This window comes from Ursus arctos, unplaced genomic scaffold (assembly GCF_023065955.2).
Source record: "Ursus arctos isolate Adak ecotype North America unplaced genomic scaffold, UrsArc2.0 scaffold_3, whole genome shotgun sequence".
Taxonomy (NCBI): Eukaryota; Metazoa; Chordata; class Mammalia; order Carnivora; family Ursidae; genus Ursus; species Ursus arctos.
The window spans coordinates 79558561-79573437 of NW_026622985.1; the positions used below are offsets into that span (position 1 = coordinate 79558561).

The 14877-nt window shown below is 47.8% G+C and overlaps 1 protein-coding gene across 1 annotated transcript; it reads left to right on the forward strand.

Annotated features, from left to right (window-relative positions):
• The first annotated feature begins 255 nt into the window (after nucleotides 1-255).
• Nucleotides 256-14343, forward strand: GARIN1B (golgi associated RAB2 interactor 1B). The gene is made up of 7 exons (XM_048213120.1): nucleotides 256-504; nucleotides 1870-2054; nucleotides 3118-3370; nucleotides 6193-6314; nucleotides 9070-9107; nucleotides 11046-11215; nucleotides 11993-14343. Exons 1-6 carry the CDS (start codon nucleotides 256-258, stop codon nucleotides 11213-11215), a joined length of 1017 nt encoding a protein of 338 aa, XP_048069077.1. The 3' UTR covers nucleotides 11993-14343.
• The last annotated feature ends 534 nt before the right edge of the window (nucleotides 14344-14877 follow it).

Here is a 14877-nt window from a genome sequence, read left to right on the forward strand (position 1 = left end):
GCTCTGGGGGCACTATGTCTCCGGGGTTCCTGACGGGCTGGGGAATATCAGGGCAGAAACAAGCCCTCTGGAGGAAAAGGGAGGCTCCTCTGCGTTTCCCTTTCCTGCAGGCCTGGCCTGGTTTTTTTCATGATGTCATCCATTCATCATTGTGAGCTGATTGGCGGTCCCAGGCCTTGGGCAGCTGCCCAAGGCCAGGAGGGAAGAGAGAGATACCAGGACAAACTTGCAGCAGGCCCCTGAGCATGTGCGGAAATGTTGTCATCAGTTCCACAGAGAAAGACTGGGTGGAAATCAAAGAAGACAGTAAAAGTCACAAGATCTTTTCCAACCTTCCCTTCCCTGAATGCCTGGGAAGAAGTCAGGGGCCTCTTGCCCGTGGATGGGGAGCCGAACCCTGGAGTGGGCCTGGGTGTGGAGGAGGGACTGCTTTGCCAGATGCTTCATTCTCCGGAATTCAACCTATTTCCTGACTCAGTGGTGTTTGAAAGCAACTTTGTCCAGGTACTCTTGGGTCGCTCAGAATGGCACTCCTTGATTCTTCTAAACCTGTTCCCAAGATGTGACCTGGAGAGTCTGTCTGGGGAACTGGAGTGGAGTGAGAACTGAGGCGAGGAGAAGTCAGTGGGCCTGGAATGCATCTGACCCTGACTTTGCAGAGCCCCAGACAGGGCTTCGTCTGCAGACACTTGTCATCGTGGGGACACAGGTCAAGTGTTCTCTGCTCTGAGTAGAGGACCTGGTATCCGAACCCCTGAATGTGCTTCCTTCTCCAGGCTGTCAGCCCAAAGAAGTGAACACAGAGGCAGTGACATGGGCTGCCCACAGAAATGCTGACTGGTGGAAGAACAGGAGCTGGGTGCCCAGAGGGACCAGGGTTCAGAGTCTCTGCTTTCTCCTCAGGAGGTGTCATTGTGCGAGTGACCTGTGTGCCCCGAATCCCAGTGTCCTCTATTATAAAAAGGGTTGGACCAACCTGGTCATTACACGCACACAGGAAGCAAAGGCTCAAGTACAACGGGTACTCAGGGCATTTTTAAAAAAGATTTGTTTATTTATTTGAGAGAGAGAGAGAAAGATTGAGTGCGCGTGTCCACTGCACAGAGGGAGGAGCTGAGGGAGAGTAAGAGAGAATCTCAAGCAAACTCCCCGCTGAGCACAGAGCCCATGATTGGGGGATGAGGGGCTCCATCCCAGGACCCCAAGATCACGACCTGAATGGAAATCAAGAGTCGGCTGCTTAACCGACTGAGCCCCAGGGCCCCTCCGTGCAGCTTTGTTTCCTTGCCTGTGCTTGCTTTCCTCTGGCCAGGTGGAACCCAGAATAAGCAGACCTCGGGAGCTGCAAGGGACCTCACAGTTCAGGGAAAGTGCAGGGGATAATAGGGCCCCTCAAAGAATGGCCTCAGGACAAATTTTTCAGAGAAAAGCCAGGAAGCAGCGTGGGGAGGAGTCACAGAAATGTGACACAAGTCCGGGAACTCTTGGGTTATGGTTCTTGTGGGCAATTGTCAATAGGAGGTGGTGAAATACTCTTAACAGTTGTTTAACCAACATAGGTTTAAATAGTGGTTCTCAACAAGCGTTGATTTCGTCCTCCACCGCCAGGGGGCATTTGGCAACCTCTGGAGATATTTTTGTGGTCCCAAGTTGGGGGGGGCGGGGGGAGGGGAAGGATTGCTACCGGCATCTAGTGGGTAGAGCTGAGGCTGCCGCTAACCATCCTGCAGGGCATGGGAGAGCCCCCTCCCCCTAACAATTATCCAGTCCCAAATGTGAAGAGGGCTGAAGTTGAGAAACCCTCTGCTAGAATACAGACTTGGGCTGCTTCTGCCAAACTCAGGCTGTGCCCGTGGGGCTGCTTTGCAGGTCAGAAAGGGCAGGAACTGGATAGACATCTACAAAGCCTCCAACACCATGGCCCTTGGGGTAACCTCCTCCGTGCCCTGCCTGCCCCTTCCCAATATCCTCCTCATGGCTAGTGTCAAATGGCACCAGGGACAGAGCCAGACGTGGAACAGACCATCCACGGCCCCAAACATCAAGCTGAAGAGGTAAGCAATACAGATGGGAACAGAGGACCAGTAGGGTGAGGGGTGGACCCAAAGCAGAGGCTGCTTTGTGACTCAACTCAAAGTAGGGAGAAACAGAGAAGTCACTGGCAGTGACATTATTTTTTTAGACAACAGTAGCCCAAGACAGAGGGGCACACTAGAAGCATTAAGGCCAAGGTTGGGGGGGGGCGTGCAAAGGGAAGTGTTATGCGGTCAGCAGCGAGAAGCCAGTCAACATGCCCACTTTCCTTCCTGCTGCTCTCACCCCACTGAGTCCATAGGAAATCTCCCTGCCTTGGGCCGAGGGGCGAGGAAGCAGTGAGGTCCAGCAAATGGAGCACTGATTGTGAGACACGGGGTCTAGTCTTTGGTATCCAAATGACTCAAATAATTGGTGAGTCTCGAGCTATTTGCCGCACCTCAGTTTTCCTACTGGGAAAATGAGTGGAACTAAGTCTCACTTAGAACTGTAACAGGGACCTCAGACTCCTCTGGGATGGAACAGCCCTTTTGGATGTTTGAACCTCTTCAAGTAATCTGTAGGATATCTCAGGAATCTCTAGAGATTCCCGGGAATCCATGCCGGCTCGGTGATAAACGTCGCCTCTATGTTCTGGATATACCTGTAGAAAGTGCAGTCCGGTTCCTTGAGCTTTAGCCCCTTTGGCAAGAGTAGTGAGAGCACTGGGGTCCACGAACAGACAAGCTGGCCAATGCCACTCTGTGGCAGAGAAGGAAACTGAAACCCCCTATGACCTCAGCCACCTTACTCCTCTCAAGCAGGATCCCAGGGAACAGCAGCATGGGAGTCAGGGCAGATTTCAGGGCAACACCCCAGATCTACCAAATCTGAGTTTTAAGGGATATCTTCAGGTGTCTGCATTGTAAACAAGCTCCCCAGGTGAATCTGGTTTCCCCAAAGTTTGAGCACCACAGTGCTAAGCATTCTCTCTCCTACCCCCAAAAGCCTCAGTCCTGTAGGAGAGACTCCTCATATTAATGAAGATAGGGTTGGATCAGAAGCCATAGGGTTGCCACGGTGTGTCTCCCCTTGTGGCTTCAGGATCCTCCCACTGAAGTTTGTGGAGCTCCAGGTCTGTGACCGGCTCCAACGCATCTTGCGGCTGAGGACAGTCACCGAGAAGATCTACTACCTACGGCTCCACCCTGACCATCCTGAGACTGTCTTCCACTTCTGGATCCGGCTGGTTCAAATTCTGCATAAGGGCCTGTCCATCACCACCAAGGACCCTAGGATTCTTGTCACTCACTGTCTGGTACCCAAGAACAGCTGCAGCCCCTCGGGAGACTCTGACGTAAGTGGGCACCATTGCCACCTCCAGCAAAGGCCAGAGCTGAACTGTGGAGCTTAGGTGAGAGGGTATGTGAGCACCCCGGGAAGGTGATCCCTGCCTTAGGCCTTTGCTAATCCGCTTTCTTGAGGTATAATTTACAACCATAAAACCCAGCCCTTTCCAGTATACAGCTCAGCATTCTCAGTGACTATAGAGTTGGGCAGCCACCCCCACTATCCAGTTTTAGAACACTTCCATCGCCCTAAAAATTCCCCTGTGCCCGTTGGCAGTCATTCAGATGTCCCTGTTTCCTGCCCTAGGCAGCCGTTGATCTGTGTTCAGTCTCTCTACGTTCATATTTCTTAGACATTTCATATAAACGAAATCTACAACATACAATGCTTTTCAGGCTCATCTCTGGCAGAGTCACTCCATATTCCTTTTCATTGCTGACTAGCATCCCTTTGTATAGATATACCACATTTCATTTGTCCATTCACCAGTTGGACATTTGGGTTGTTTCCAGTTTTTGACTGTTATGAATAATGCTGATATGAACATTTGTGTACAAGTTTTTTGCATAGATGTATGTTTCATTTGTCTTGGGTAGATTCCAAGGAATGTAATGGCTGGGTCATAGAGTAAGTTTCGATTTAACTTTTATTTTTAAAATTTTTTAAAGGTTTTATTTATTTACTTGACACAGAGAGAGAGAGCACAAGCAGGGGGAGCAGCAGACGCAGAGGGAGGAGCAGGCCCCCCCTGAGCAGGGAGCCTGATGCGGGACTTGATCCCAGGGGCACCTGGGTGGCGCAGTCGTTAAGCGTCTGCCTTTGGCTCAGGGCGTGATCCCAGGGTCCCGGGATGGAGCCTCACATCAGGCTCCTCCGCTGGGAGCCTGCTTCTTCCTCTCCCTCTCCCCCTGCTTGTGTTCCCTCTCTCGCTGGCTGTCTCTCTCTCTCTCTGTCAAATAAATAAATAAAATCTTAAAAAAAAAAAAATCTTAAAAAAAAAAAAAAAAAGGACTTGATCCCAGGACCCTGGGATCATGACCTGAACCGAAGGCAGATGCTGAACCAACTGAGCCACCCGGGAGCCCCTAGATTTAACTTTTAAAGAAACTGAGAAACTATTTTCCAAAGTGGCTACACCATTTTACATTCCCATCGGCAATGCATGAGGGTTTCAGTTTCTCCATATCTTCACTGAACTTGTGTTTCTGCAATAAAAATTCCACCCGGTCATGGCATATATAATCCTTTCTATATGTTACTGGATTCAGTTTGTTAGCATTTTGTTAAGGAGCTTTGCGTCTATGTTCATTAGTGATATTGGCCTGTAGTTTTCTTCAGAAATCTTTGTGGTATTCTGGCTTTGGTCTTGGAGTAGTAGTACTAGCCTCATTGACTGAAATGGGAAGTGTTCCCTCCTCCTCTGTTTTCTGAGTTTCTGAAGAATTGGTATTACCACGTCTTTAAATGTTTGATAGAATTCACCTGGGCATTTTTGCCCCAGGCCTTAAGATGTGACATCAGACCAATTTGAGCTGTAAAGTAAACTCCATGAAGGCAGGGGGTTTCCCCCATCTTCTTAGCTATTATATCCCTAGTGCCTGGTACATAGCTGACATTCAATAAACAGTGAATGAATGAATGAATGAATGAATGAATGAATGAATGAATTAGTGAATGAATGAATTAGTGAATGAATGAATATGAGCTGCATGCACAGTTGGAGTACCTATGGGGGTATCACAGGCAACAGAAAAGGAAACAATTTTACCCAACTGTAAAAAGCAGCTCAATACAGGATTTTTCTTAGGGAGATTAAATTTTTTTAAAGATACTATTTACTTATTTGAGAGAGAGAGAGAGAGATAGCCAGCATGAGGGGCAGAGGGAGAGGGAGAAGCAAACTCCCCACTGAGCAGGGAGACCGACGTGGGGCTCAATCCCAGGACCCTGGGATCATGACCTGAACTGAAGGCAGACACTCAACTGACTAAGCCACCCAGGCGCCCCGAGAAACTAATTTTTTTAAGGATCTATTAAATTCCTACAACAGATATTTGATCCCCCTACATGTATTTTTTTTTTTAAGATTTTATTTATTTATTTGACAGCGAGAGACAGTGAGAGAGGGAGCACAAGCAGGGGGAGTTGGAGAGGGAGAAGCAGGCTCCTCGCCGAGCAGGAAGCCCGATGTGGGGCTCCATCCCAGGACGCTGGGATCATGACCTGAGCCGAAGGCAGACCCTTAACGACTGAGCCACCCCGGCGCCCCATCCCCCTACATTTAAATATAAAACCAAGTAGCAGAAGCTTTATTAAACTTTATAGGAATAAGCTATTCAGGAACATATGAAGGTATGTTAATAAGAATAGATTATCTACTAAATTATTTCTCAAGTTTTCAATGACAGTATTATCTTTTAGGCGCTAAGGGATATTTATAACAATACAGGGGCTATAAACAAACAGATATGGGGGCACCTGGGTGGCATAGCGGTTAAGCGTCTGCCTTCGGCTCAGGGCGTGATCCCGGCGTTATGGGATCGAGCCCCACATCAGGCTCCTCCGCTATAAGCCTGCTTCTTCTTCTCCCACTCCCCCTGCTTGTGTTCCCTCTCTCGCTGGCTGTCTCTATCTCTGTCGAATAAATAAATAAAATCTTTTAAAAAAACCAAAACAGATATGGCCTCAGAATGGCCTCTCTGAGCAGCTGACACAGCAGCCCAGAGGAACAGTTCGAGTTTCAGCATTTTCAGGTCTGGACCGTGATTAGGAAAACGCAGAGACCCTAGGGCCTTAACCACCTGGCTTTGCTTGTTTTTCTCCATCTAGTCAGTACAGAAGAAACTGCAAGCCTCCCAGCCCAGCGAGAGCCTCATGCAGCTGATGGCCAAGGGGGAGAGTGAGGCGCTCTCTCAGATTTTTGCCGACTTGCACCAGCACAACGCGTTCAGGTACATGCCTTAAATCAGGCCAGCCTGACGTCCCTGCTGCAGCCCAGATGGTCTGGCCCATAAGATCCAGAAAGCAAGTCACTTGGAAAAGGTGCAGAGGGGGGAGCATGAAAGGCTGCCACTCAGTCTCCAGGTTTTATGCTCCACTCCGAGCAGCCTCCCCGGTTCCCTTTGCCTTAGTCTCCTCCACGCAGCAAGCACGCTGGGCTTGACTCCAGAGGTGGAATGCTATAAGAAATCAAAAGTAACTCTTCGATAAGAATAAGTTAGTAGCACAGGTGGGAAAGGAAACCTAATTTCTAATCCTGTTCCTAGTTCTTACAGAGAAATAACTATAAAACGTTGTCTACTCATTGAGTTCATTTACCTATTCACCTGGCCTCTGCTCGGACTTCAGGTAGCTTCTGCGATAGCTGTCTAAATGTATAAATGTTCTGGAAAGCTCCATTGTACAGGTCCATCTTCTCCATGCCTGAGAAAATGTCCCCGTATGTGCAGATGACTTCGGGTTGACAGGCATTGAGAGCACTTAGACCACAGGGCACCACGACCAGAGCGCAAAGATAATGTGGGAATCGGGGTCCTGGCATTCTTGATTTATGGTTTAAAAGAAAAGGGAGGACAGAAATAAGTTAGTAAGTGTCACCGGAAGAGAAAAAACAGGTGTTAGAAAGAAGAAGGTTTTTGCCACAATAGGGACCAGCAACGCAGACAGAAGAAAGAAAGAAAGAAAGAAAGAAAGAAAGAAAGAAAGAAAGGGAGGGAGGGAGGGAGGGAGGAAGGAAAGGAAAGAAAAAAAAAGAAAAGGAAAAAAAGAGGGGCGCCTGGGTGGCACAGCGGTTAAGCGTCTGCCTTCGGCTCAGGGCGTGATCCTGGCGTTATGGGATCGAGCCCCACATCAGGCTCCTCTGCTGTGAGCCTGCTTCTTCCTCTCCCACTCCCCCTGCTTGTGCTCCCTCTCTTGCTGGCTGCCTCTATCTCTGTCAAATAAATAAATAAAATCTTAAAAAAAAAAAAAAAGGAAAGGAAAAGAAGAAAGGCTTTTCCCCAGTGCTGGTATTAAACCAGTAGAGTTGGAGGGGGCGATCTCTTAATAGTGGTTCAGAGCTCACACAGCCCTGGGCCCAAGTCACTGTTCTGACCATAAGCCCTTGGGCACATTGCTTCACTTTTCTAGTCATAAGTGTTCAGATCTGCAAAATGGAAGTCATGGTAATGCCAACCTCATCCAGATATCGCAAGATTAAATGAGCTCATACACATTAGTACTTGGCATGCTCCTCGGCGGATTTAGAGGCAGACGTAAGGAAATCCTCAACAAATATTAACTTGTATTATTAATTCAAACATGAGCTGGAAGTAGAAAAGTATTCACACAAGAAAAATACTTGTTAGTTGCCCATTGCCTAAGAGTTTACACTGGAGGTTGTCACTCCGTGTGTGTGTGTGTGTGTGTGTGTGTGTGTGTGTGTGTGTGTGTGTGTATCAGAGATTTGTAGTTAAGAAATTTCTGGATAAGATGTCACATTGCTGAGCTGGAGGGAGACCCCTGGACTCTAATAGAGCAAGAGATATTGAAGCAACTTATTGACCATCTCAAAATCTTAAATCGTGGATTTTTTTTTTATTACTGTTAGAAGGATAGCTTCTGTTTATATTCATGGCCACCATTCAGTCACCTGGCCACGACCAGCTACAAGGGAGCTGGGAAATACACTCATCATTGTGCATAGCCATGTGCCCAATGCACAATTAGATGCTCTGCCTACGAGGGAGCAGGGAAGAAGGGAGACTGGAGGCCTGTTGGTAATCTCTGGCACAGGCAGCTTTTAATATTTCTGGAGGGTCAGAGGAGACTAAGACCAGAAGGAGAAATAGGCTCTAACCAGATGCAGGGTGAAGAAAGCTGTAAAGGTTGAGGGAACAAATGAGGTTTCATCCTGAGGAAGAGACTTGGTGAGTTTAGAAAAAGGGAGGGAAGGCCAGTGGGGAAATGGTGGTGATGGGAGGACGAAGGAGAAGTGGGCAGGGCTGAGCCAGGGCCTGGGGAGTCACGGGAATGAATTAAGACGTTAGGAGAGTGCGAGCTTTAGCCTCATTTTACACTGGGAAGTGACGTGATCCAATCTACATTCTGGAAAGGTCAGGCTGGCTGTTTCGGTGACAGTTGATTTGAAGGGAGGGAGCCTAGGTGTGGAGAGGCCAGCCAGTAGGCTGGGGCAACCTAATCTGGGCTGTCATGTCCCAAATGGATCAGAGGGCTGTGAGAAATAGGGAGAAATGAATTGTTGCTTCACTGTTGTCTCAGTAATTGCTTGGTACAGACATTTGGTTTCTTCTCTTTAATTTCCCAGAACGAAGCCCTGAGTGATGGTTTCTCTCCTCATTCAGGCAGGTTCTAGTCTGGTTGCAATTATATCAGTTTTCGCACAGTGGCAACAACAAGCAACTTACAGCAAATAAAATAAAAGGCTGAGACAAAGGACCAAACAGATGGAGTCACACCCACTCTTCCTCAGCAAAAGCAGCAGCATGGGCTCTGCTCCCCCCGCCCCAGTTTCTCTTCTGGTGCTTTAATATGCGGCACACCCACCCAGTGTAGCCACAGCTGGCCTTTTTCATATTTATATCTGCCTCTAAAGCTTTTGCATCAAGAAAAATATAACTAGAAACAAGATTTGAAATGAGAATTTCATGCTCTGTTCTTTTCCTTTTGACCTTCATTTCCTTGATCCTGAAATGGCTGGAGTTCCAGGAGCAGCAAAAAGACACAGACCAAAAGGGGCAGCTCAGGTAATGGAGGGCACGGGCACCCACGTCTTGGAGAACTTTCTGCCGCACAGATGTAGGAATACGTCCCCCTCCAGCTCCCCATGCCAGCTTTCCCGTATCTGTGTTGTCCTTCCATACCTCAGTTTGAGTTTCTCTAGGCTCTTGGCCACCATACTCAAGTTGGCAAGTCTTGCCGATTTCTTTCTTTGAAATGTTTCTGATATTCTTCAGTTCTACTCCCACAGATTCTTCCCTAATCCACCTTATCACCGCATGCCTGGCCGGCTACAGTAGTCTTCCACTAGTTCATTCATTCATTTACTCTTTCCAGAACATGCCGTGAGCACTCGGTAAGTGCCCAACACACTCGAAGGCTTTGGAGTCACAATGAAGAAGGACACACTACCCCCTCGAGAGGGTTTATCATTTGGTAGAGTCAGATGGGGAGATCCTAAAATCGCAAAATCTCTTTTTCTAGGCAACGTTCACAGCTCATGCCTGGGGTACCTCAGGAGCACAAACACAGGGGTCCCTCACGCCCCCCAGGAGGCTGTTCGGGAAGGCCCGGGGTCTGAGCTGAGTATCTCTGTTGTCCTTCCATACCTCAGTTTGAGTTTCTCTAGGCTCTTGGCCACCATACTCAAGTTAGCAGGGTACTCCGATTTCTCAACAAAAGCCAAAAATCTGGATTTTTATGTGACGTACACCCTGCCACATAAAAACTAAAACATAGTCTCGGCTGATACTCAGTGGGCAAACAAAACATACCCGCGGGCCAAATTCAGCCTAGAGGCTGCCAGGTCATTCAGCCCCTGTTCTAAATGGTGAGTAGAGCTGAGCCTGGCCCATGTTTTCCCAAGCCTGAGAATGCTTTCTCATGTCACGTGACCGATAAGACAGTGATGAGGCATTCATGTTTTCACACATACATTCAATCACACACATACTCAGAACATACCCCATGAGATTATGGTTGAAGGAGACAGAAAGAATAAGTCACACTAATTTCTAGGACTTGAGAAAACAGCTGGAATTTCAGAGTCACAAGGTACGTGGTGTCATGGGAACCACCACGCCCAAGCTGTCCTGAGGCTGATGTCAATGAATGTCCTCAGGACCCTTCACTTTCCTTGGAACTGAAGGAACCGTTTTTTCCTCTTCCGTCCATTGAGTGTACCCTTTGAGTTTGGAAGGACAGTTATACCCCAGCCTCTGGGAACTTCTGGATGAAAAGGAAGAGAGAGCGACTTTTGGAAAAACCAGTGTCCCAAGGCTTACCTGTGTGGCTGAACCTTTCAGCTCCCCCACCAGTGGGTAGCGTGGCCTATCACAGTGCTTTCCAAACCATAATGTGCAAGCAGTCCCCTGCGGATCTTGTTAAAATGGAGATTTTGAGTCCGTTGGTCTGGATACATCCAAGATTGTGCGTTTCTAACATGCTCCCAGGTAATGCCAAAGCTGTTGGGCTGCAAGCCACCTTTTGAGTAGCTGAAGCCAAATGGACCAAGAACAGACCCTGGCTTAAGGCCATCTGGGTTCTAGGCCATGGCCAGTTCAGCTAGCTGAATTTGCTCGGGAAATTCACTCAGTGATCCTCTCCAAGTCATGCTGGTTCTCTCCTTTTACTGGCACTGCAAACGTTATAATAGTTCAAACGTTATAATGGTTAAAACATGGGCTCTATTGCCCAACTGCCTGGCTTTGAATTCTGGCTCTGACTCCTCATTAGGTGACCACGGGTAAGTGACTTAACCTCGCTGGGCCTCAGAATCCTAGTAAAATGGGGACTACAGCAGCACGGACCTCTCAGGCTCCTTGTGAGGATTAAAAGAGCATTAAGGCATGTGATTGTTTGGAACCATGCCTGGCTCACAGTAAGCACCCACAGTGTTGGCCATGACCTGTGAGACCGCTCTGTGAATTAAAGTTACAAACAAATGCATTCCCTTTCTGCCCTAGAGAAGGATACTCGCAGCGAAGACGGCATCCCTTGCACCCGCGACCTCAGTTGGAGAGATTCGCTCACTTACGGAGAGTGGGAAAGAGAGAACCCTTCTGGGCCGCAGCCCCTTTCACTCCTCAGCACCCTGGCAGCCTCCACTGGGCCACAGCTGGCTCCACTCATATAGGTACTGTGATGGGAATAATCTGACCGCCTTCATGGGACAGCCCTGGCGTTCAGTCTCAGGCCTGGGTTCAGATCCTAGGGTCCTGGGGGTGATTCCAGGAGGCTGTGGGTGGGAGTGGGGGGTGCCAGCCAAGGCCACCTAAATTCTCTTTGTTCCCGCCCTATTCTTCTCTACCTCCAACTGGGTTGAGTGAAACCCTAAATGTGGCAGCTCCAGAGCCGCTAGAGGCGTCTGGGAGTTCTTGCCAGTGGCCCTGAAGGGATAGAGACCCAGACAACACTGTTTTGGCTAGACCTGCTTTCTCCCTGCCGTGTGGGAGGGTCTGCCACCTCCGCTGAGTGCCTCTGGACTCTTTGAGGGAGTGGGAAGCTGGCTCTCCCTTTGCCTTTCCAGAGCTCCTGGGGAGCCCCGACCTTCTGTTGCAAAGAGTGAAAATGGACTAGGCCAGAAAGTGTGGGGTGGGGGTGATACTTTTTTGGAGCCCAGCCCTTATCTTTCCATGTGCCAAAGGCTCATCCACACATCTATATATTCATTTGGCAAATATGCATTAAGTACTTCCTATGTGCCTCTGTCTGACCAGAGAGAGATCCCTAAAGAAGGTTGGAGTGGTTTGTGTATTCTCGTCAAATAATGTTAATAAACCACTACCTCTTACAAGATACCTGTTATTAATAGTTGACAATTAAAAAATTACCTTAAGAATCTATGTGTCCACAGAAAAGCGTTTTAGGCAAGCTGTGTCTCATTGGACACTTTTCTCTCCTACGCTAACAGGAAATTCTGTTTGGACCACCCTTTTGCGCTGGGGACAATCTATGCAACCCTCACCAACGCCACTCTGCAGCATTCAGCTTTCTGAGGGACTCAGTCTGGATGTGGGGGAGGAGAAAGCTACAACTAAGGAAAAAATAGAATCATCTCATGCTGATAGCATAGCCTTTCCTTGGAGAACCATTTGGGAGCATGGCTCCGGGTAAGAAGCATTATTCCACCATCATCACTCCACTACGTAAACTCCAGGTCCGCACCACCACCCATCACACCTTGCCTCCGTTACCACCACCAGGGCGGGCACAAGAAGATGTACTCTCAGAAGGGCCACGGCCAAGAGATGGAGAGAAGGAAGGAAAGGGAAGCAGGACCAGCGGAGAGGTGGAAGAGAGCAAAATGGCGGTGAAGAGGAGGTGGAGGGAGGAAATCAGAAGAGGAGAGATCTCACAGAGAGGTGGTAACAGAAGAAAAGAGAAGGGACCTGAATGAGAAGCTGAAGAGGACAAGAGAAGAAATACACCACTGAGAAATGCCTCACGAAGCTTCTATTTATCTAATTTAAAACTTGAAAGTAAGGCCATATACCCAAACAAATGTGTTTTCTTCTCTGTGCCAGTGATTCTGGTGAACTATGAGGGGCCGGAAACTAATTCCAGCCAAGGGTCTCTCCTGAAGTTTCCTTTTCTGCCAGTTTTTGTTGTAGTTATTGTTGTTGTTGTTGCTAGTCCCTCTTTTGATTCAAGCTTTGCACCTTCTTCCTTAGCACATTGCGTAACTTGGACTTGCTAGCCTGGCCCTGGTGTTTCAAATGAAGGTTTGGGTGAGAGGCTGCAGAAAGATTCCTGCAGGGGGCAGTGTTAAGACAAGGTGTGTGAGGTAGGGGCCTTTCTCTTTTGTGGTCCAACTTTCTAAGTTGGCTGTTGTCTCAGTCCTATGGACACTGGCTCAATTTCTTTGGGCTATGACACCCCCTTTAAATGTTGACACGCCTTGTTAGTGCTTACGAAACCAATGACTCCACAGAGAGCAGGCACAGCCTCAAAACATAGGTATGTCAGAGGTTCCAGGCTCAAAGTAAAGATAAAATCAGAGGTTCACGAATTATAGATCAAGGGAGTCACCAAGGAGTGTCTATCACATGGCTCGTGGACTGGCCACTTTGTTTAAAATGCACAGTATTTCACATTCAGTAGAAAAAATAGACTGAGTATTTCAACCAACTTTCCAATTGGAAAGCTTTTTTAGATGTCTTGCTCTGATTTAAGATATCCTACGAGGGTCTTTGCCTTCACTGGAGCAATTGAAAGGGTTGGAGGACTAAAAAGTAAGCTACTGGATCACCATCACTCTTTCTGAGGATAAGTTTTGTCCTAATTGTTGGTGATTTCAATATCCACCTAAATGATCCTTTCCATGCCCTGTTCGCTGTTCCTTGAACTGCCGCAGCCCAGTAATCCTGCCCACTACCCTCATCAGCCAGTGACTCCTGTGATTTTATCCTAGAGTTTGTCGTTAATAACTGCACCCCACCCCATTACTCACACTCTCCAGCTCTACCACCGCCTGTCTTTCCCCGAGTCCAGTAATCCTTCGACCCACTAATCCCACAATCTATTCCTTCTTCTGGGTTTTCACTGTCCCTCACTCTCCTCACGTCCTCATTTCTTCCCCTTCAGCCTAGATTCCACGATCAGTCATTATTATTACCATTCCCTTGCACGCACCCTCAACACCTTTGTGACTCTTCCACTTGAATCTGTTTGCTTGGCTAAGTTCAACTCTCCACCAACTCCATGCCTACATCATGCTGCTAAACTTGCCTGGAGAAAACCATGTGCTATACTAACCAGTATTACCTCAAAGTCATAATCTCGAGTCTCAGGAGGGTCCTCAATGTTGCCTGGAGATCATACTGTGCTCCCCTCATCTGTTTTCTCTGCCGAATGGCTAGTTCACACCTTCTCTCGCCTCAAACCCCTCGTGCCCCTTGATGACCCAGCTTCCTTTTTCACTGAGAACATCATAGCAATTGAAAGAGAACTCCAGGGTCTCTCCACCATGTCCACCACCTACCTGGAACCAGACCCATAGATCTAGTTTCTTTCCTTGTTACTATGGAAGAACTGTATCAGTTCAAAGCAAAGTCCAACTCGTCCCCTTTTGTAGAAGATCCCATCCCATCTCTTCTACTCGAGGACATTGCTCCAGTAATTCTCCCTTTTTCCTGCATCAATTGTATCCTCACTCCTAGATCCTTCCCATCAGCAACAAACTGATATTTCTCCTAAACATATTGTTATTTCTTCCATTTAAAAATAGAAGAATAAATAGAAAAGAAGAAATAGAAGAAAAAATAGAAAATAAAACTTCTCTTGGCCGCGCTACCCCTCTGCTCCAATTTTCTCCACCCCTTCAAAGTAAACTCCTTGAAAGGGTTTCCAATTTCTTGTTTCCCGTTCTCTCCTGAACACTCTGGTAGGTTTTGGCACCCACTACCCACCACACTTGATCCCCACGTTGCTCAAGCCAATGGCTAATCCATCGTCCTGTCACTGTTACCAGCATGTGACGTATGGGACTACTCCTTTCTTCTTGAAATGCTTTCTTCACTTGGCTTCTAGAACACTACAGTCTCCTGGCTCTCCTACTTCACTGACTTTTTTTCTCCGTTTCCTTTGCTGATTTATTCTCATCAACACCTTCTACCACCTCCAAATCAAAACTCATGGCTGCACATCACACATAAACCGATTACTCCCGAATTTATACCTCTAGTCCAGAACACTGTGAACTCCACAGACACATATCCAACTGCCTACTTGATGTTTCTATTTGAATATCTAATAGGCATCTCAACATGTCCAATACTAACCTTTCAATATGATCCC

Coding starts and splice junctions, on each gene's coding strand:
- GARIN1B (XM_048213120.1), top strand. CDS start 256: ATGTTGTCATCAGTTCCACAGAGAAAGACTGGGTGGAAATCAAAGAAG. Junction 3,371..6,192: donor GCCCCTCGGGAGACTCTGAC/GTAAGTGGGCAC, acceptor TTCTCCATCTAG/TCAGTACAGAAGAAACTGCA. Junction 6,315..9,069: donor CACCAGCACAACGCGTTCAG/GTACATGCCTTA, acceptor CTGGAGTTCCAG/GAGCAGCAAAAAGACACAGA.